The following is a 23,723-nucleotide window of genomic DNA, read 5'->3' as shown; positions in this document are numbered from 1 at the left end:
ATATAGAACATACAGTACATTTCTTTTTCAAGTCAAAAAACAGTATTTGAAAAAAAAAAATATTACCAACAATTTACTGAAAGCTTTTCTAACTTAACATTAAGTGTTTACCCCATTAAAGATATTTAGTTTAAATAAATTAAATTAAGGGAGTCATTACAATTTTATGTCATGTTTGCAAGCCGTTGCCTTATTTACTACATGTGTTGATATATATACTGAAAATTGTATGCAGCACCTTCTTCATATTACTTGAATCTAACTGTAAAATCCAGTGACATGCACAAACCTCAAATTGACTCACACATGGGATTATTTAAATAGTGCAAAGTAAAAAATTAAGTCTAATTGTCATGGGTTGCTTCTGGTAGCACAAAGTCACGAGTACACAGTATTCTTGAGCAAGGATATAAATGCATACAGTATTTCGTATGCAAAGGATACCAATTATGTTCAAAGTAGAGTAATCTATAGTAACTTACAGACTTTCTACTTTTGGTGATTAACCTCCCGGGCAGTAATCCTGAGTTTGGCTTGGGGTCAATTCTCATTACCAAAAGCGGTAACCCTAAGTCACACTTGGGATTGCATCGCAGTATGCAGTTACTTGCCTTGTCCCCAGGATCCTGTGATGTCCTCCCGCTGTGTCCGCGAGCGGTGTACTTCCGCTCGATCTATCAATGTGCCGGGCTCCGTTCCCTGCAAGCGTCGCAACGCACAGAGACGGAGCCTGGTGGCAAATTCAAAAAGTGAAAAAGCAAAAACACATCCAGTACACTGTAATCTTACAGATTACATTACTGTAGCAAATAATTCCACATCCCTTTGTCCCTAGTGGTTTGTCCAGTGCCCTGCATGCAGTTTTATATTATATTTACTGTTCTGTCTGCCAGGAAACTTGAAATTGTCCATGGCAACCAAAAAGTGTCCCTTTGCGTCAAAAGTGGTTTTAGACCAGCTAGAAAACAGCAATAGTGTATTAGAATCAGTTGCAGAATAGAGCGATAGTGATTTGTAGAGAAATTTGTCATCAAACACTAAAAGTAACAACAGCGACAATTCTGCAACTGAGAACATTTTTGCATTTTTGATTTGATTACATTATTGAATAAATTGTATTATTAATATATTATTATTTTTTATCATTTTTTATAGTTATTTATTAAATTATAATGTATGATTTTGTGTTTAAAACTTTATTATACCCGGGATGTCTACTAGACTCTTGTTTGGACAGATTTACGTGGGTTATTCCTAAGCATTACAGGCTACAATACAAAACGCCAAATTTCCATGTAAAACAATGTACTGATTTGAGACGCAATAATCTGACATAATCATACCGCCAGGGAGGTTAACATAAATATCTATTGAATCGGCAAGAAAAGCAGTGAAGTGCTAACTTCTTGTAGTGAGCTGACAATGCCGTCTGTGCTGCATTCACATCCAAGCCAGTTCAGCCCTTCCAGGCGTTCTCACCTGTTGCACAACAGAACAATTCCCCATTATATTATGGAGATAGGGAGAGAGGAAGGTGTTATGTAGTGTTCCGTCCACCAGATTTATATTCTGGTTATCTGTATCTGTGTTGTTTAAAATAAGATGCAAGATTTTCTAATTTACATAAGTCCATCATATGTGAACTGCAGTGTCCATCTAGTGTTCTTTTTAGTATTGCTGCAGTGTTCTGTTTACTTGATTACTGTATGTGTAGTTAAGGAAGTTGTTAGTAAGCAGGGAATTCTGGGTAGAATCTTCACAGGAAGTGAACCAGCCACAATTCTTTGAGAAGACACTGCAGGAAGCAAGGCCTGTCTTGCTCAATCTATCGCCATCATTCACTTAAAAAGTATGTTTTTATTATCTCATCCTGCATTGTAGATCGTTGTTTCTGTAATTTATGCTGTATTGTATGCAATATGGTAGTTATTGAGGTCTGTTTCTGTTGTTTTGCACTTTCACCTGACTTGTTCTAATAAAACTGAGATCAAAGAAATATGGTATCTGAAGTTTATGGGACAAGAAGGTTTATCTATGTCCTTGAGACAGAATATGTAGTTCTGCAAAAAGTTAAACTGGGCAGGACTAACAACCCTGGTAGAGATTTTAGTACAGCATTGATAGCATTGTCAATTCAGTACAGGATTTTGGTAGCTCACAATATTTCTGTATTTATTTTAAATGACAAAACAAAACAAAAAAAAAAGTGCACAGATTGCAAAGATGTACTGCATACTTTTTTTTATTTTGCCCACGCTATTAACATGTATTCATAAAATCACACGTGAAAAGGAGACTTTTCACACATTTTCCACAAGTTAGCAGGAAAGAAGACTTCATAATATTAATGTGCAATATTAACCTGGATAATTAAATAAAAGAAAACATATTTTCAAAAATAAAAAAATTTCAGTCATGGACATAACAAATAGAAATAAAATGTATACAACCATTATATCTTCCCTTCATAAAAGGTTCTTACAGAAAAAATACATTGTATACATTATATTTCAAACACTACCATCTTGTTGACTCCTTTATTATGTATATATCTTACTAATATTCTGTAATTAATATTTCCCCAGCAAACAAATAATAAATGACAGATTGGGAGGCCAATTTACATTCGAAAATAGGACCAAATGTTGTGGCACAATGCCCAAAGGGTAGTTGTCAAAGATCCCTATTAGAAGCCATATCAAACATATTTTATAAGCAGCTAGCCCTGATGCCGCGTACACACCATCACTTTATGTGATGAAAAAAAATGACGTTTTTAAAAACGTCACTTTAAATGACCGTGTGTGGGGGAAAACGTCGTTTTATGTCTTCTAAAAAACGACCAAAAAAAATTGAAGCATGCTTCAATTTTATGTGTCGTTTTTCAAAACGTCAACTTTTACTTCACAGAAATTGACCGTGTGTAGCAAAAACGTCGTTTAAAACAAAGTTTTTTCACCCGCGCATGCCTAGAAGCTACTTATGAAGTGAGCTTCAATGGAAAAACGTGGTAAACGTAACCTCGCTTTGCTAGAACATTGTGAGAAAAACGATGGTGTGTAGGCAACTTCTTCTTTGAAAATTGAAGTTTCAAAAACGTCATTTTTTACTTCACAGAAAATGTCGTTTTTTTTTCATCACATAAAGTGATGGTGTGTACGGGGCATTAGAGTCGGTTCACACTAGGGCAACACGACTTCCAGCGCGACTTTCAGAGGCGACTCCGACACGACTTGAGTATGAACCACAGGGCGATCTGGGGCGATTTACAACATGACTTGAAGTCGTCTCCACGACAGGAGACTTTCCAGTGGCCAATCAAACAACAATCAGCTCTAGGGGAGGGAGGGGGAGGGAGAGGTTTGCCTGAGAAATGTATGTTATCTTCCTGGAAAGTCGCTTCAGTTAAGACAGTGATCAGACTTGGAGGCGACTTCCGTTGAAATCAATGGGTACAAATCGCCTACAAGTCGGATTGAAGTAGTACAGGAACTTCTTCTAAGTTGGAGCGACTTGAGTAGTGTGTATTAACACCGCTCCCATTCACTTACATTGTTTTTCTCTACAGCGCGACTTGGGACGACTTGAGGCGACCTCAAGTCGGATCCCGAGTCGCCCCAGTGTGAACAGACTCTAAAACGTTTGTTTTAGAAGATTTGGTAAATAGGAAGCATTGTTTACATGTTACAGGTACATGTTTGGCAAAAATTGTGGAATGGAATGAGTATAATATAAAATATTGCCTTGGTAAAAGATGTGCGAATTTAGTCTTAGGGTTTTTTGGTTGGGGGGGGGGACTTAGAGGATAGGAAATTCACAAAAAAAACATGTATGGCAGCCAAAATGTATACTGATGGTGACATTTAGCCAAGGTTTCTGTTTCTCAATGCGACAGGGAGGTGATGTGGGGCATTGTGGACAATAGGATCCCTTTGTTGGGTCTTCTAAGTCAGTCCTTTAGGGCTCACTAATAAGGCCAGGTTTTATGTATTACCTTGGGGAGATGCAGACTAGAATACTGCAATCACTGAGCAGCAAATGAGATCACCTGTGATGTATTGCAGTTATCTTGCAAACCTGGCCTGTTAGTGGGCCCTGAGGACAGGTTTGATGACTACTGTTCCAAGTTAATGTTGCCCCACCCGACTAGGTGATTTGCAAGACTTCTTTGTGGACTCCGACAATACTGGTACTTTGATGACAGCAGATGACAAGGTGATGTTTGTTTTCTGTTTATTTGTACACCATATGCATAATTAATACATTTTAATAAAAACTATCTTAATAAAATGACAGTATATGTCTTCAATTGTTATTTTCTACATACAAACACAAAAACTTGAAAAGAAAGGTTTACCTTTCATCTTTTGATAGATGTGCCAGTTTCCTTGATTTGCGTGCAAGAATGAATCTATTAACACATAAAGAAATAAAAAAAATCAGTTTAGCACTTCTATAAATAATTTGTACCCAAAATTTCAAGGTAAAACAAAATTATGTTTGAACTGTGTTTAAACCAAAGGTCTAATTTGTCAAAATGTGAAATAAGGGAAAATGCAAAGAAAATGACCTGTGTTTGGATAAAGCATCTGATCAAGAGCAAAAATATTTTTTTTTTTCTTCCTGTTCCCGTGCCAGTTCGAGTGGTTAGCCATAATTGTGGTGGCCAATGCTGAGATATATACTCATGCTCATCCATAGTTAAATATTAGAATGCCTTCTATATGCTTCTCTCTTTTTTTTGGGCACATGTTCACTTCATAATATCAATACACTGGCTGGTTAGTAGTCCCAATGATGTTGTTTTAGGTTGCTATGTATTTGCAGCAAGCAAATCCTTAATTGAATTGTTGTCCATTAAGATAAAGAACAGCAAGTATAGGAAATCCATCCACAAGATAACTTCACTCAAGCATGCTTCCTATCCTTTCCAGTTTCCCTACATCTTGCATTTTTTAGAAGTTTGCCACAGATGTCAAGCATTTACCATATATGAGTTAATTTATAACCTCAAAATCATGTGTTCACTGCTGAGCACAGTTTGGGTAGGTTGGACATTGGGGTTGATTGTATAAAGAAAAATAGGCTGTAAGTGAGCAGAGTGAAGCAACCTTCCTATTTTCATGGGATTTTGTGAAAAGTAAAACATTTTGGGGGGAAATGTTGAGTGTGGTTTGTCTTGTATATTCTTTTTTTTTTGTTGTACGTTATCGATAGGTGTTTTTTATGTTCATAAATACAGAGACAAATTATGAATTGTTTTAAACTATTTTTACTGCTTGTTCAGAATGAAAGGTCCCAGCAATATGCTGGACCAACATGGGCTGGCCCAAAGGACGAGAAGCACCTATGTGCAGTCTCTCCTGCTGTGTCCTTGTCATTACAGGTGCCGTGCGGATGCTGGGCAGCAACAACGAATCGATTGGTGGAGAATCGGACCCGCCGATTGGTCGAATCGGGCGGGAGAAACCCGCGCTGTAGGAGTCTATAAAAGGGCTCCAGCGCGGCGGTCTCCTCAGCCCGTTCCTGTCAGCCAGCGTCGCAGCAGGGACAGAGCCTGTCAGCATGAAGCGCCGCGCCACCAGCAGCAGGGAAGCCCTCCTGTGCCAACTGCTGGAGAGGGCTGAGAGCAAGGGGGGTGAGGAATGGCTGCTCCGCTGTCTGGAGGAAGGCACTGCAGTTCAGCCCACACTATCCCCTCAAGTGCAGAGAAAAGGCTCAGCTGCTGCGGGGAGCGCAGTGAAACAGAAGCCAGGAAGGAAGAAGAAGGTTCAGAGTGCAGCCCCTTCTCCTCAGTCAGGTCTGAAGAAATAAGTTGCTGTGACAAGAAGTGCATCTCGGCAGCGGGAGAGCAGCGCTACTCACCTCATGCAGGTGGAGGAGAGTGAGCAACCAGTGTCCCAAGTTGGTGAGAAATCTTATCCTGATATGTCTCATTTGTCTGTTCTAGTTAATTCCCTGTCAAATGTTTTGCAGCAATTCCAGGGGGCACATGTTAGTGGTGCTGATAGAGGTATGCAAGGGGCACAGGGTTCTGGTGCTTATGGTGACAGGAATTTATACAGTAATTATGCAATAGGTACAGAACAGCAGTCACAGAGTGAGGCAGAATGCCAGAGAGCACATTTGTCTGGTGCTGATTTTTTGCATGAGACCAGTAATGATTTTACCCCACATGATATGCAGTATTTGGAGGATGTAAATGCAATTTGCCAGGAGTCAAGTTCTCATGCATTACAAGATACTAGGAAGCCCAAGGGCTTGATTAATGCTATTAACCCCTCGTTGCCTATTAGGCCGTCAGCTGTGACAGTGGGGGAGGCTTCATTTAAAGAGCCCCTCCCATGTGTTCTGTCCCCTCTGGGCTTTCATTTGCCCAGGACAGTAAAAGAAAAAAATTGGAGGGGAGAGTTTATTGACTTGTTGTCTTTATTGCCCTCCTCCAAGGAGTTTTTGGCTAAGACTGACAAACAGGCGGGCGACAGGTCCGAAGAGGATAGGAGGAGGGCCGTGCCTAAAACTTTTCAAAATTGGCTGCAGGCTTTCTGCATTTATGCAGCTGTAATGGGAGAGCGTTTCCCCAGCAAGTGCTCAGGTCTATTCCAGCACTTGGACATCATTGCTGAGGCGTTTCGCCATTTCGGAGGCTCGTCTTGGTTCTCTTATGACGAGAACTTTCGACAAAAGCTGGCAGTCCACCCCTCGTTACACTGGGGGACAAAAGACGTGGGTCTATGGTTAAACTTAATGTTGCCAACAAAACCCCAGTTTACTCCTAGGCCTCCGGCAAATAGTCAGGGCAATTTTCGCAAGGGTTTTTGCTTTGCCTTCAATGAGGGCCAATGCAAGTTCCTTGCAAATTGCCGGTATAGACACGACTGCTCTTACTGCAGCGGTTCGCATGCAGCCAGCAGGTGTTTCCGCAAATCCGCCGCATCCTCTTTTCAGCCAGTTCCCAAGGATAACCATGGAAAAGGCGCCGACTCCAGTGAGGTTAGTCGAAATGCAACCATGGTTAGAGCGCTACCCAGATCACAGGATGGCGGCTCTGCTAATTGAGGGATTCAGAGATGGGTTTTTAGTGCCGGCCTTTAAAGGCCCAGGCTGTGTGATGGTTAAAAATTTAATATCAGTTGATTGTCATGTTGAGGTTGTGTATGAAAAGATATCCAAAGAACTGGCTGAAGGTAGGGTTGCGGGCCCTTTCCAGGCTCCCCCGTTTACGAACTTTCGTTTGTCCCCGTTGGGCATAGTCCCCAAAAAAGAAGCGGGAGCATATAGGTTAATTCATCATCTTTCCTACCCTCCTAAATCCTCCCTGAATGATGAGGTTTCTAACATATTAGCTCCCGTATGTTATTCTTCATTTGATGAAGCTTTGGTCATCTTAAGGCAGATGGGCAGGGGTTCCTTGCTGGCGAAGGCCGACATTAAAGCGGCTTTTCGTTTGTTGCCAGTGCACCCCCAAGGCTTTAATTCTTTGGGATTTCATTTCTTGGGTCATTTTTTCTTTGATAAGGCTATGCCCATGGGGTTTTCCCTATCATGCTTTTACTTTGAAGCCTTCTCCACCTTTTTGCACTGGGTCCTATCCCAAAGGTTTCCTCATGGGGCTGCTTTGCATTACCTAGATGATTTTTTATTCTTTGGAAAGGAAGGATCCTCGGAATGCTCCGAGGCTTTACAGGTTTTCTTTGAAATCTGTGAAGACTTTGGCGTTCCCTTAGCGCAGGAGAAAACCTTTTTTCCCTCCACGTCTATCGAATTCCTCGGCATTATTATTGATTCGATACACATGGAGTTCAGATTACCGGAACAAAAATTGCGTAAGATGAGATCCCTGATCTCTTCATTCTTATCCAGAAAGAAAGTGCTATTGAAAGAGGCCCAGTCTTTACTGGGGCTGTTTGCGTTTGCTGCTCGGGTCATCCCAATGGCTAGGGTGTTCTCACGTAGTTTCTCCCTGGCCATCAAAGGCCTTACTAACCCACGGGCACACGTCAGGTTGTCAAAAGGGGTTAGGGAGGATCTTAAGATCTGGGATGCTTTTTTGATCAGTTTTAACGGTTCCACAGTGTGGCAACAGGAATTTGTAGTGAGTAGTCAGATGAATTTCTTTACGGACGCAGCCGGCTCGGTAGGCTTTGGGGCCTTCCTTAACGGGCATTGGTGTGCTGGTGTTTGGCATCAGGAATGGTTACAGGAGGACATCTTGCAAAACCTGGTCCTCCTGGAGCTATTTCCAGTGGTAGTCTCGGTAGTAATCTGGAAAGAATTCTTTGAGAATAGGAGAATCATGGTCCATACGGACAATAAAGGTGTCCTGTTCGCTATTAATGCGTTATCCTCTAGATCTGAGCCGGTTGTTAAACTGCTGCGTTTTTTGGTTTTACACTGTATGCGCCATAATATTTGGCTTAAGGCTGAGCATATAGCTGGAATTCATAACAATATTGCCGATGCTTTGTCTCGCCTACAGTTCGCAAAGTTTCGGGACCTGGCTCCGTCGGCAGATCAACAGGTGACCCCTTGCCCGGAATTCCTCTGGGGCTTAATATGGGACTAATTTTCAGTAACCTACGCAATTCAGTTTCAAGTAAGACATGGTCGGACTATAAGTTATCTTGGTCCAGATGGTTCTCTTTTTGCCAGAATGTGGGGTCGGATCCTTTTAGTGTTACTCCGTTGTTAGCCTTATCTTTTCTATCCAATTTGATTCAGGCACGGTTATCCCCGGCGTCAGTGAGCAAGATACTTGCTGGGGTGTCATTCTTTTTGAAATTTTCAGGTCTACCAGCCTTGACTTCCTTCTTTCAAGTGACTCAAGTTTTGAAGGGTTTTAGGAGGTCCAGGCCTTCAAGTGATGACAGGCGTCCCATTTCGGTCGAACTGTTATTGGACCTCATGGGTTCGCTTCACGAGGTATGTTCATCTGGTTTTGAAGTTCTGCTGTTTAAAGCTGTTTTTTCAGTTGCCTTTTTCGGAGCTCTCAGGGTAGGTGAATTCACAGCAATTAACAAGTCTTCCTCATCTTTTCTTAGGTTCAATCATATCCGGGTACAGGATGGCTGTCTTTTTATTTTTCTTTGCAGGTCCAAATCTATGCCAGTGGGTAAAGGTTGTTGGTTTTCCCTTTCTAGTTCACCTAACGATTCCTTATGCCCGGTCACCCAAGTCGAAAGATATTTGGCTGTAAGGCCGACTCATCCGGACTCGTTTTTTGTACACAGTGATTTATCCCCTCTTACCAGGTACCAGTTTTCGGCCGTTTTTTCGGCTTGTTTGAAGCTTTTGAATTTATCAGGTTTTCGTTTTTCGTCACATTCCTTTAGGATAGGGGCAGCCACAATAGCTAACTCCTTGGGTTTTTCAGAGGACAGGTTAAAGTATGTAGGGCGTTGGAATAGTTCTAGGTACAAGCTATATGTTCGTCCAGAGTTAATTTTATAATTTTTTCTTTCAGAGCAAGTCAAGAAGGTGGTATGGATAGTAGGCCACTCTTATGTTTTCTGGGCCGCCAAGCATGCCGGAACGAGGCCCTACTCCACTAACCTAGGTCTAAACTCCTCATTTTTTACTTTACTATGGTCAGGTGTTAGGGGTTTGAGGTGGCGTAATGTGAAGGACCATTTGGTGCAGTTGTCGGCCATATGGCCTTCACCTCAGATTCTAGTATTACATGTAGGTGGTAACGATTTAGGTAAATTGGGCACTTGGGATCTACTATGTGAAATAAAGAGAGATTTGCATACAATGGGTCTCATGTTTCCAGGTTCTGTTTTGGCTTTTTCGGAAATGATCCCAAGAATTCTGTGGTCTCCTCAGAGTAGTCTGTTTTATTTTTTTATTTGGACAGTTATTTGGACAATTCGGAGGAGACTTAACAGGACCATCCACAGTTTCCTGATTTCTTCTGGCGGAGTGTCGTTCCGCCACTCGGAATTAGAAGGTTTTATCCCAGGCCTTTTTCGCAGGGATGGAGTCCATCTGTCACCCATTGGCATCGACATTTTCAATATGGGTTTGCAAAACCTGATAGAAGCAGCCACGGTGGTGGGGGGGCCTCAGCCGGCAGTTGCTCTGCCGGCGCCGGCCGGTGGGGATTAGTCGTCCAGCTTTGGCTGGATGGACATCAGGTTATTCCCTTTGAAATATGTTTTACCAATTATTTATTTATTTAAATTAATTTAACCCCCCCCCCCCTTATGGGTAACACCGTGGCCATATATTTTCCATTTAATAAATATGTTGGATCATACTTGTGTGTTGAGTTGTTATTTAAGGTACCTTTGTGCTAGCCCATGAAAGGTCCCAAATAATATGCTGGACCAACATGGGCTGGCCCAAAGGACGAGAAGCACCTATGTGCAGTCTCTCCTGCTGTGTCCTTGTCATTACAGGTGCCGTGCGGATGCTGGGCAGCAACAACGAATCGATTGGTGGAGAATCGGACCCGCCGACTGGTCGAATCGGGCGCGAGAAACCCGCGCTGTAGGAGTCTATAAAAGGGCTCCAGCGCGGCGGTCTCCTCAGCCCGTTCCTGTCAGCCAGCGTCGCCCACCCTCCCTCCCTATTCCCTAGTCACGTTGTTGTCCGAAATGGGGGATTAGTCGTCCAGCTTTGGCTGGATGGACATCAGGTTATTCCCTTTGAAATATGTTTTACCAATTATTTATTTATTTAAATTAATTTAACCCCCCCCCCCTTATGGGTAACACCGTGGCCATATATTTTCCATTTAATAAATATGTTGGATCATACTTGTGTGTTGAGTTGTTATTTAAGGTACCTTTGTGCTAGCCCATGTGTAAATGAATACTTTGGTGTTCATAGTCTTGGCAAAGGTTCATTGTAGCTATGCCATGTTGCCAAAACCTAGGCAACGATCTTGTGCTCTCTCCAGAAGTGGTACACAACTGTTAAACCAAAGCTGTAAATTGTTCATGTGGCCAAACTTCATGGCTGTGGGTGATTTGGATAATCTGACCAATGTCTAGTTTCTGGTCTGCCACCAGATGGCAGTCCAGAAATATTATTTATGCAGCAAAACAAGCAAGAGCTTTGCTTCCTATTTTAATATTTCCTGGTTTAACAGAGCAGGATGGTAGAAAAAAGCCAATTATTTTATGAGATTACAAATTTACTTTAATATTAGAAAAAAAATGGAGGTTAGGGACTTAGAACTAGAGGTCGACTGATATGGATTTTTCTCTGGCCGATGCCGATGAGAATATTTAGAAATCAGGGCGACTGATGACCGATATATAATGCCGATTTTTGCGGCCCTTATTTTAGGCCGATTTTTTTTGGCAGGTGGCACTGGCTCATGGCACTTACAGGTGACGCTGGCAAGTGGCACTGATTAGCAGGTGGCACTAATTGGCACTGGAAGATGGTACTAGCAGATGGCACTGGCAGGCACTAACAGGTGACACTGGCAAGTGGTACTGGTTGGCATGTGGCACTGGATGGCACTAGTTAGCATTGGCAGGTGGCACTGATTGGCAGATGGCACTGGTTGGCACTGGAAGATGTCACTGATTGGCACTGGCAGGTGACACTGGCAAGTGGCACTGATTGGCAGATGGCACTAATTGGCACTGGCAGGTGGCACTGGATGGCAATAGTTAGCATTGGCAGATGGCACTGGCAGGTGGCACTGGATGGCACGTGGCACTGAATGGCACTAGCAGGTGGCACTGATTGGCAGCTGATTGGCAGGTGGCACCAATTGGCACTGGTGCAAAAAAAATGGTGTCACCCCCCACCAACTATAGTTCCCCCTCAGTAAAGACCCCCTCCCTCAGTACAGACCCCCTCCCTCAGTACAGACACCCCCTCAGTGCAGACACCCCCACCTCAGTGCAGATCCCCTTCAGTTACAGACCCCCCAGTAGTACACCCCCCTCAGTACAGACACCCCACCCTCAGTACAGACAGTAACCCCCCCCCCTCAGTGCAGACACCTCCCAGTAGTACCGGCAGTAACCCCCACTCAGTGCAGACACCCCCCAATAGTACCGACAGTAACCCCCTCAGTGCAGACACCCCACAGTAGTACAGACAGTAACCCCCCCCTCAGTGTAGACACCCCCCAGTAGTAAAGACAGTAACCCCCCTCAGTGCAGACACCCCCCCAGTATTACAGACAGTAACCCCCCCTCAGTGCAGACACCCCCAGTAGTAAAGACAGTAACCCCCCCTCAGTGCAGACACCCCCAGTAGTACAGACAGTAACCCCCCTCAGTGCAGACACCCCCCAGTAGTACAGACAGTAACCCCCCCTCAGTGCAGACACCCCCCAGTAGTAAAGACAGTAACTCCCCCTCAGTGCAGACACCCCCCAGTAGTACAGACAGTAACCCCTCAGTGCAGACCCCTCATCAGAATGACTCCCAGTCCCCCTTTCAGACCTCAGACAGCGGCGTATGTGTCCCTCGAGCGCAGGCTCCTCCTCCTCTGTGGGTGTAAACAGAGAGGAGGGCAGCCGCCGGGTGTACCAAGATGGCCACGGCTCCGGAGCTAGGCCTAAGCCACAGCCTTTACCAATGCTATGGCCGCGGTGGCAATCCGCGGATCACAAAGTGTGCCGATCCGTTGCACCACTAGCAAATATCCGCCTAATTTGGATAAAAATCGTCTGATGCCAATTTCTCAAAAATGGCCGAATATCGGTCGACCTCTACTTAGAACTATCTAAGCATTAGTGGCAAGGGATACATAATAATGCTAGTTTGCATATTACCACATTACATTTTACTATGCACTACATTTTTATATTTGGGTTGAATTGTAGTAAGTTAATTAACTGTTAGAAATTATTGCAATTTAAAAATGTACCTTCACAATTAACAATTGCCTATGTGAAACAAGTCAACACTAATACATTTACAAGTCATTTCATATTGTTGCAAACAATAGACCTAACCCCCGCCATGTGTAGTCCATTACGATTTACATAGAGGTATAAAAACTATGGGGGTTATCCACAAAAGGGATACGCCGGCGTATCTACTGATACGCCGTCGTATCCCTGTTTCTATCTATGGAACTGATCCACAGAATCAGTTTACCATAGATAGGCAGAAGATCGGACATGTGTAATTGAATTACACTGTCGGATCTTAAGGATGCAATTCTAGGCCAGCCGCTAGGTGGCGAGGCCATTGCGGCCGGCCTAGAATATGCAAATGAACACTTACGGCGATCCACGAACGTTCCGTCGGGCCCGTCGCGCTAATTCTACGTCGTTTACGTCGAGTTACGCCATGTAAAAATAGGGCTGAGTCCTATTTGACCAAGCCCTATTAAGTATGGCCGTCGTTCCCACGTCGAAAATTCAAACTCTACGTCGTTTGCGTAAGACGTCCGTGAATGGCGCTGGACGCCATTTACGTTACCGTCTAAGCAAATGACGTCGGAGCGACGTCTGTTAGCGCAATGCACGTCAGGTAAGTTACCCGACGGAGCATGCGCAGTATGTCCGGCGCGGGAGCGCGCCTAATTTAAATGGGACTCGGCCATTTGAATTGGCCCGCCTTGCGCCGGACGGATTTAAGTTACACCGCCGCCAATTTCCGGGTAAGTGCTTTGTGGATCAGCACCTAACTTGGCAACTTTGCGGCAGTGTAACTTAAATGGAAAAAGTTACGTTGCGCTGGCTGGCTGTGGATCTGGCCCAGTGATACAATGTATACCCCATTATAGCAGGTACTGAGCCATCTGGTTTGGTGTCATCAAGTGTCAGTCCAATTGGTGCTTCTTCATCTTCAATGATCATACTTCCACAATAATCTGAAGAAAAACAGATACTCAGATAAAAATGTATACTCTTAACATGGTAAACTAATCAATCTTACTTTTACTGGTAAAAATAATAAACAAATAAACAAAATGTATCTAAAGCTCATTTGTATTACTGTATATTAGTGATTGCATTTTCATCTACCATGTATATCCACTTCTCAAACTACTACTTTTCATCCCAGCAGACTGAACAGAAAAAACTGACAGATTAGGTCGGAGCAGCTGAATGAACAATCCAATATTTGTACAGAGATCTCCCCTGCCGTTCTATCAAGTACCAACTGGAGGATGGCACCGCTAAACACTCTGGTCAGCGCTCTTAGCCATTGGCTGAGAGCGCTGATTGGGACCTTTTTTGGTCATGCCCCTTCGACAGAAGCCAGCTGAGCAATCGCCTTCTGTTGGACTTGCTATAGTATACATGGGCCGAATGTTGGCCGGTTTCTATTGAACTAGCCAATGCCACTCGACATTCGATTCATGTGTACAGGACTTTACTTACTTGTCTTAAAAGCCCTTGATTTACTTTCTTAAGCCTCGTACACATGGTACGATTGTTGGACAACCGAGTGTCTAATTTTTGTCAAAAAAGTGTGTGCCAGGGTCTTATCTTGCATACTAACGTTACACAAATTGTCGTGCCACAAACACGAATGTATTGACGTACTACAAGGAATTTCAGCTCTTGAGCGCCACCCTTTGGGCCCCTTCTGCTAATTTCGTGTTTGGTTAGCATTGATTCCGAGCATGCGTGTTTGTACTTTCGACTTTTGTGTGACGGATTTGTGTACTGATCATCCAAAAAGCTGACGTGGAGCTGTCGTTTAACAAAAATTTACTAGCCTATCATCCAACATTTGTTCTCGGATAATTGGACAACAATTGTCAAAAGGAACGTACCAACGGTAAAAATTTCAGACAACAGTCTGTCAACAGATAATCCCCTTCTGAAAATCAAATCATGTGTACGAGGCTTTATTCTTTCAGATGTATTAATTACATGTACTCCACTAATTACTTAAATTACATTGCATTTTATATGAGCTGTAAGGTAGGTAAAATTTTGAGCTATTTAGTAGGGTTGAGGTTCACAGCTACTATATGCATAAGACAAATGGGCTTTTCTTCCAGGGGTAGTATTTTGGTGTTTTTATTTAATTTGGTGGTACATTGTTTTAAAAATTAAATATAACATATTATATTATAATATGTTTTTAGGGCCTTTATTTTAGTTGATGCTGCTTTTTTTCAGAAATACTTCCCTTAAAAAAGTGGGCTTATGTTTGAGTGCCCTACTATTCAGTGCTGTTCAGCTATATGACTTAATTAAAATATTCAGGCCGTAGTTTTTATTCACAAATAAACCTATAGCTTCGAGAGCAGCCTGTAGATGGTCGTGTACCTCAGAACTTTAATTGTCAGATACAATTAAAGTATTAAAAAATTAACTAGTAATTCATTTTAGAAAGAAATCTGGTGTCTGAAATTACCCTAGGCATCACGTCCGCAAATTAAACAAATTATTGAGGAGGTAGAAGATGGGATTTTAAAAGTGCCACACACAAGCTATAATATAAAAAATAAAATTTTTATTATAATCAGTAATATATTTTTTCATATAAAAACATTAGAAGAAATTGTTAATACAGTACTGCTGCAATGTATTCATTGCTACATGTTTCGCCAGAATATAGATTCTTCAGGAAACTTTTTCAAAGTATTGCATAACAGTTCACTACAAAAGAGTACATAAATTAACAAAATAATTTTGGGTGAACTGGGGGAGTACCGTAACCTTGTTATCTACATTTACCTACCATAAGTAACAAGGTAAGGGGACTTCCCCAGTTCACCCAAAATTATTTGTGCTCATTTATATTAAGGGTTTAAATTACCATTCTGTCTCAATAATATATATCATGATGTAAATGTTTAAATTAAATATTTTTTTTGTATTGTTTTAAATTTATCTGTATACTAATATATTACTCTTCCGTAGTGAACTGTTATGCAATACTTAAAAAAATCTCCTGAAGAAGCCATAATCTCGCAAAACATGTAGAGATGAATACATGTTTGTGTACTTGTCAGCACACTGCATAAAAAAAATTGATAAAGGCTTTATTAAAACAACATACCGAAAAAAGCTTTATATGTTCTTAAAAATTATAAAAAATGATTACGGTATGCATATTAATTTAAGCCTTATAACCAATTTAAAACTTATGCTGAGGCTGCTAATATTTGCCTTGGCAGCTAGATTTTAAATTTCAGTTAGTGTATTTGTTCACAGAACCCTGGGTGTTACATGGTGCAAAAACTGATGTTAGCCCCTTAATTTATTGACAGTAATGCTGCTGCAGTGCCTGCAGCAAGCTAAAGTAATGTTATGCTGTGTACAATATTTCAACCATAACGGATCATACTATGAGCTCAGTCAATCAAAAGTATACCCAATTAAAAAAAAGTGAATTCACAGCATACTAGGATTTTACCAATAGGAAACTGTGCAAAGTGTTCTCTATAAAAAAAAAAAAAAAAAAAACACGCAAGGAAATGATAAACCACTGAAAATAATTAATATATAGTGTAATTTGTTATAAATAGAAGCTGTGCAGGGGGAAATATGTTAATTTTTACTTGTTTAGGTTATCAGAACAAATACCTTTCTTTCTCCAGAAGGCCTCCTTGTAATAAACCATGCATTTTATAACCGAACCCATAGGAACGCGACTGATGAGCTGATTTCTTAGTGGCGGTAATTCAGGATTAAAATGAATCTTCATACAGAGAGCTGGTGGAATTGCACTAATAACATATTTGGCCTGAAAAAAATAACTCTAGATTTTATGCAATAATGTATATGGTGTTCATTAAGTGTCCTAAAGTACAATGATAGATAGATAGATAGATAGATAGATAGATAGATAGATAGATAGATAGATAGATAGATAGATAGATAGATAGATAGATAGCTTAACATGTTTGTAACAGGTACATACACTGCCAGCCCCTTACTTGTAAACTGACCACACTGCTAAGCCCTGACACATGTTCAGTTTACATGCTTTCGTCATCCGCAGTTAAAAAATTCACAGCCAGCCCCTTACTTTTATGGAGTCGTAATGTACTGTATACGTTTTTGTTAAAATCGATGCCTCTAAATATATTTTTTCAAACATCTTCAGGCCGGTCACATTACTCGCCACTCTACATCTTCGATCCAGGGCTAAGGCAGGAGGAGCCGATATCTCCCTCTGAAATCAGTTGGGGAGGTCAAGTGGCTGCTCAACCCCTACTGCTGTAGCCCTGGATCGGAGCTGTCCCATGACCGGCCTGAATATGCATGCAAAAAGGTATTTAGAGGCATAGTTTTTAACAAAAATGAATACAGTACATTATGACTCCATACAAAGTGTCGGGCAGTGAATTTTTTAAAAGTTAACTTTTCCACTAACAGCAGCAGGGGGTGGGGCAGAAATAGCTCACATAGAAGACATATGAGTTGACAGGCAGGGAGGGGGGAGAGGAGAACAGAGGAAAGCTACGGATGACAAAAGCATGTAAACTAACCACGGTGTCAGGGCTCAGCAGTGTGGTCAGTTTACAGGGGGAGGGCAGAAACTTTCGGGATCAGCCAGGTTATTACAGCTTCCAGAGAGGCAGGTTAGAAAGCACAATCACTGTGCTGTTTAACCTGCTAAAATGAAACAGAATCTCTATTTTTTTTTGGTAATCATAACTAAGGTTAGAAAGCACTTGGGAAGGGGGGGGGGATATTACATGTACATTGTCTTATAGTAATGGCGGTGATCTGTGACTTTTATCGGGACTGCGATATTACAGCGGACAGATCGGACACTTTTTACACATTTTTGGGACCATTGACAATTATACAGTGATTTTGCTATAAAAATGCACTTATTACTGTATAAATGTCACTTGCAGGGACGGGGTTAACGCTAAGGGGCGATCAAGGGGTTAACTGTGTTCCCTGGGAGGTGTTTACACACAGAGATCACAGTTCTCGGTCTGTCACGAGTGATCACGGGTGCCCACCGGGTATGAGCATTGGCCCTGTGTACACGCTATGGGCGCGTAGGGGCTGAAAGGCAAAGCGACATAAGGCAACGTCGCTTCGCCCAGCCGTGCCATGGCGGCTGGACGGCAAGTGGTTAAAAGGATATTGAAGCACGTTTTTTTAAAGATAACAAACATGTTATACTTGCCTGCTTTGTGCAGTGTTTTTGCATGAAGCAGCCCCCAATCCTCCTCTTCTCGAGTCCCCCGCTGGCACGCATGGACACTCATGCCTGCCGAGTGCTCCCAGAGCAAGCAGCTTGCAATGTAGGCACCCGAGCAGACTGGCTCACAAGTTGCACCTCTGCATGTCCATTCAAACATAGAGCCACGGCTTGGCCCCATCCTCTCTCTCTCCTCACTGGCTGTGATTGAGAAAGCAGAGTCCCTGGAGAGCCAATTACATCACTGAAGGTAGATCCGACTCAGGTAAGTATTGGGGGGCTGCTGCACAAAGAAAGTTTTTACCTTCATGCACAGAATGCATGAAAAAAGGAGAAAACCTTCAGCCTTTACAACCACTTTAAAGCTAACAAAAGGCAAACAGCTCTGATCTTTAATATTAACTGCCTATCTGTATGCTTTATGTTTTGCATTGTTGTACAGTTTGTGAAAAAACAATTTTTTATTGTGAACATTTTAATTTCTTTATCCAACATGCTTACCTCATAAATTTCATGATTTAGTGTTTCCACTACAATATTTTCTGCAGATTGGTCAATGCGCACAACAGGCCTTTGTAATTTTACTCGACCTTGTAAATGCTCTGCCATTTTTTCACTGATCTGGCCAGCTCCACCAACAAATTTTCTCTCCTGAAAATGTAAAACAAACATTAACTGGTCTAATCAAAAAAGTAGTGGGTAAAGTAAAGTGAAAAGTACAGTAATCAATAACATACATTCAGATTTTAGTTTAGCCAAATCATATCAATGAAATACAGATCAATCATTTTGGCCACTGTCCCTCCTTTTATGCTGCTGTATAGTGGATTATAGGAAGCTGATTTCAAGACATACAGTTTGTACTGTAGGTACAAAACAAAAAAGGTTTCTAGTGAATATTTAACATTTGTGGGCAATTTTTTAGCTTATTGATTTCAGCTTTAATTTAGCAAATTGAACGTCCCATTCAGATTAAAACTGAATATGAGGTAACATACAAAAATAGGGGAAGAAAGCATTGATATCTGTAATGGCCAATAGGGATGGACAAACGGTTCGGCCCGAGCATAAGTTTGGGCCGAACTTTCATTGTTCACATTTCGGCGAACATCCAAACAAACAAACGGGTCGTTTGACCGTTTGTTCGGTGCCCCAAACTGACTATAGTGCATTGCGGCGCTGAACATTGCATTGCAAGCCCTGATTGAATCAATAAAGCCCCCATACACACTATCAGTTTTCCTGCAGGTTTTTCTCTTCAGGTTAAAAAAAAACATGTAGTGCAAGGGCCTGCCTGATTGCATACAAATTTAAACTCTTAGGCCCCGTACACACGACCGAGTTTCTCGGCAGAATTTAGCCAGGAACTTGATCGGAGCTGAATTCTGCCGAGAAACCCGGCCATGTGTACACTTTCGGCCGAGGAAGCCGACGAGTTCCTCGTCGAGCCAAATAGAGAACATGTTCTCTATTTCCTCATTGTTCAATGAGGAAAATTGGCTCGCCGAGATCCTCGGCGGCTTCACACAGAACTCGACGAGCAAAACGATGAGTTTTGCCCGTCGAGTTCCTCGGACGTGTGTACGGGGCCTTAGGCCTCGTGCACACGACCGAGGAACTCGTCGTAAATGAAACATCGTTTTCGGGCTAGACTTCGGGCTAGAATTATTGCTCTCACTCTAACGATCGCGGCGATACCTCACTTGTGTGGTTTGAATACCGTTTTCATATGCGGGCGCTACTCGCGTATGCGTTTGCTTCTGCGCGCGAGCTCGTCGGGACGGGGCGCTTTAAAAAAAATTTTTTTGGTTTTCTTATTTATTTTTATGTAGTTTTAGAATTTTTTACACTGAAAAAAAAAAAAAAAATTGATCACTTTTATTCCTATTACAAGGAATGTAAACATCCCTTGTAATAGAAAAAAACATGACAGGTCCTCTTAAATATGAGATCTGGGGTCAAAAAGACCTCAGATCTCATAATTAGACTTAAATGCAAAAAAAAATGTCATTTTTTCAAATGACAAAAAAAAAAATGTTTCTTTAAGAGGCTGGGCGGGACTGACGTTTTGACGTCACTTCCGCCCAGCAGAGCTATGAGGACGGGTGAAGGAGATTTCTCCTTCAGTCCCGTCCCCGCTCAGCTGCCGGACACATCCGATCCCCTCCGCCGCTACCGACGGCTCCGGTAAGCGGCGGAGGGCGCGGGAGAGCGGCGGGAGGGGGGGGGCCCCTCTCCCGCCACCGATAACGGCGATCTCGCGGCGAATCCGCCGCGGAGACCGCCGTTATCGTGTACTCCACTGCCCCCTGAAAAGATGAATATCTCGGTTGTGGCAGCAGCTGCTGCCGTTATCGAGATATTCAACTTTAAAAAGAGGACGTCTTTTTGACATGGGGCGGTGGTCAAGAGGTTAATTAATGACCTGCACTATGCAGGAAAAATAGATATGTGTTCTTTCCCTAAATATCTTCCATTTATACAAAACATGAGACACCAATAAGGTGTCTCATTGCATGTAGAACAGTGATTCTTAGGCTGGATTTACACTTATGCATTTTTAGTGCATTTTGCAGATTTGCACTACAGAACGTGTTCCATAGGGAACCATGTTAAATGAACTGTAGTGCAAATCTGCAAAATGCAAAAAGCACTAAAAATGCATAGGTGTGAATCCAGCCTTAGTCCGCAGACATTGCAATAGGTGTTTAAGCTGGCCAACTGCACCAAAGTGATCCCTTTTTGGTCAGTACCTACTCTATTTTGCAGATTGACAAACTTTTACTTGCTAAATAGCATACTCTTACTTTTGTGTTGTTTCTCATTGTGGATGTGCATCATTGGATTTTGGTCTGTAGATTACCTCCAGCTGTGTTTGTTTACCCCATATTGATTGTAGCATTAATTTACTGATTCTCTTTACCAAGTTCAAAAAGATCAGCATTTGCCATTCACATTACCGTGTTTCCCCGAAAATAAGCCCTGGTCTTATATTAATTTTGGCAACAAAAGACACAGTAGGGCTTATTTTTGGGGTAGGTCTTACCATGTAATGTGCGGTCTTCTCTTCCCCTCTCTCAACCTGCCTGTTAGGAATCCCCAGTGTGAACTTAGTTAAAATGCTTGTAAAATCTTGTAATCCACTCTATTACTGTAGTATATAATGTACAATGTGTGTATTTCTGTAATATAATTGTGCCAAATACCTTCATTATAGCACCGCTCTGCGCTTTTTTGACCTGCCTGAGCTCTCTTCCCTGCATTTATGTTACAGAAACACACACATTGTGCATTGTGTACTAGTGTAATAGAGTGGGTTATAGGATTTTAAACTAGGACTTATTTTCGGGGTAGGGCTTATATTGCAGTCCTCCTGGAAAATTACGCTAGGTCTTATTTTAGGGGTAGGTTTTATTTTCGGGGAAACAGGGTAGTATCTTTCCTATAGAAGAACTTGCAAGCGAGTGTCTTACAGACACACACAATAAGCCTACCAATATGAATTGTTTACAAAAGGAAACCACAGTATCCAGAAGAAACCAAAGAAACCAAAGAAAATGTCATTTATTTTTGCATGACTTAATTCACTCTAAAAGTAAATATTAAGCCAACATATTATTACAATGTTGGTTACAGTAGGGAATGGTTAAGACCACTGTCACGTTTTTTTGCTTTCTGTGTCCTGGTGAGGAAAATTACCTTTGGTTAGGGATGAGCCAAACACCCCCCGGTTCGGTTCGCACCAGAACCTGCGAACGGACCGAAAGTTTGCGAGAACTTTAGAACCCCATTAAAGTTTATGGGACTCGAATGTTCGAAATCAAAAGTGCTAATTTTAAAGGCTAATATGCAAGTTATTGTCCTAAAAAGGGTCTGGCCCAGGGGACATGTATCAATGCAAAAAAAGTTTTAAAAAACTAACGTTTTTTTCGGGAGAGGTGATTTTAATGATGCTTAAAGTGAAAATAAAAAGTGATATATTCCTTTAAATATTGTACCTGCTGGATGTCTATAGTATGCCTTTGAAGTGGCATGTTTTTCCCGTGTTTAGAACTGTCCCTGCACAAAATTACATTTCTATAGAACAAAAGTCATTTAAAACTGCTTGTGGCTTTAAAGGGACACTAAAGGCAAGATTTTTTTGTTTAAAAATAACAAACATGTTGTACTTACCTCCGCTGTGCAGTTAGTTTTGCGAGTGGCCCCGTCCGTGTCTTCTGGGGTCCCTCGGCGGCTGTCTCTGCTCCTCCTCGCAAAAGCTCTCCACGTTCATGCGAGCTCCCTCGCATGGTGGAAATCTTTTTCGAGCGCGCTCCCGTGATACAGCGGCAGCCATAGCCGCCGACTGTATCACTCGGCCCTGCCCCCTGGCGTGCCGCATCATCCGCTGTGATTGACAGCAGCGCCAGCCAATGGCTGCGCTGCTATCAATCCGCCCAGCCTAGCCAATCAACGGCCAGGCTGGGAACCGAATAGGAAGACGAGAACGCGCACGGGACTTTCGAGTGGAGAGGTAAGTAAAACGGGGGCTCGGGGGGGGGGCGGTGCTATAGGATGCATTAAGGTAAACAACTTTTACCTTTACAACCCCTTTAAGTAATGTCTGGTCCTGTGCAAAGGACACTAAAACAAAATACTGCAGGTCCCTGCCTGTATTTGTATAAGAAAACCAGCAATTGTATTCAGGTAAGCTTTAGGTGCACACTGTGCAAAGGACACAGTACACTAAGTGAAAATACTGCAGCTAGCACAATCACCTGCCTGCCTGTCAGTACATTATGAAGAGAATAACAGGAACGGATCTAGCTAAACTGAATACAGTGTATAAATATATATATATATATACACACACAGACACAACACCTGGGATGCATATATATCCTCTACACACTGTAACTGAAGCTAACTGACTCACCTGCCTGCTCTATCTAACTCAAAATAAATGACACTGTCTCTCTCTGTCTGTCTTTAACCACCGCCTCAACACACTACACAAGGCCGCCACGCAGATGGCCTTATATAGTGTGGGGCGTGTACTAAACCCCCTGAGACATAATTGGCCAAAGCCACTCTGGCTTTGGCCAATTATGGCTCTCCGTTTTTTTCTGCGCTGTGATTGGCCAAAGCATGCGGGTCATAACGCATGCTTGGCCAATCATCAGCCAGCAATGCACTTCAATGCCGCAGTGAATTATGGGCCGTGACGCGCCACTCGAATTTGGCTCGAATGGCCCATAATGTTCGAAACTCGGATGAACAGCCGATGTTCGAATCGAACATGGGTTCGACTCGAACTCGAAGCTCATCCCCCAGGGACACAGGAATTGAGAAGAAATTGTTCCAGATTGCTCTGAGGACAACAGTACACGTTTCTATTTCCCATCACCTTGGAGTGAGTGGGTTAATCCTCCCTACATTATTCAAATCTAAATATACAGTTGATATTAGTGCCCCCATCACCGAAAAAAAAAAGAAAATCAAATTAATCCCCCTGCAAATAAAGAGGTATTATATCAAAGCAGATGTCAATCTCTAACTTCACTCTACCAAAGGCCATTGCAGATTCCTAAACAGTACAAGTCTCACCTGCCTCTACCTTGTTCCGACCCCGTCTGTCTCCACTGAAGATTGCCCAGATTGCTTCCTTTCCCTCTAACCCCTTGTCAAAAGAAC

The 23,723-nt window shown here is 42.3% G+C and overlaps 1 protein-coding gene across 1 annotated transcript in view; it reads right to left on the bottom strand.

Moving 5' to 3' along the window:
- LOC120927412 (amine oxidase [flavin-containing]-like) overlaps positions 1 to 23,723 on the bottom strand; it is a 163,431-nt gene that overhangs the window by 27,612 nt on the left and 112,096 nt on the right. Inside the window, exons 7-10 of the mRNA XM_040338067.1 lie at positions 18,552 to 18,701; positions 16,472 to 16,631; positions 13,698 to 13,794; positions 4,358 to 4,411 (exon numbers count right to left, since the gene is read on the bottom strand). Of these exons, the coding sequence (XP_040194001.1) occupies positions 4,358 to 4,411; positions 13,698 to 13,794; positions 16,472 to 16,631; positions 18,552 to 18,701 (461 nt within the window). The remainder of the gene's footprint in view (positions 1 to 4,357; positions 4,412 to 13,697; positions 13,795 to 16,471; positions 16,632 to 18,551; positions 18,702 to 23,723) is intronic.

Source organism: Rana temporaria, chromosome 2 (assembly GCF_905171775.1).
Source record: "Rana temporaria chromosome 2, aRanTem1.1, whole genome shotgun sequence".
Classification (NCBI taxonomy): Eukaryota; Metazoa; Chordata; class Amphibia; order Anura; family Ranidae; genus Rana; species Rana temporaria.
Note: the sequence above shows the minus strand (reverse complement) of the source record. Positions and strands in the feature narration are given on the sequence as shown.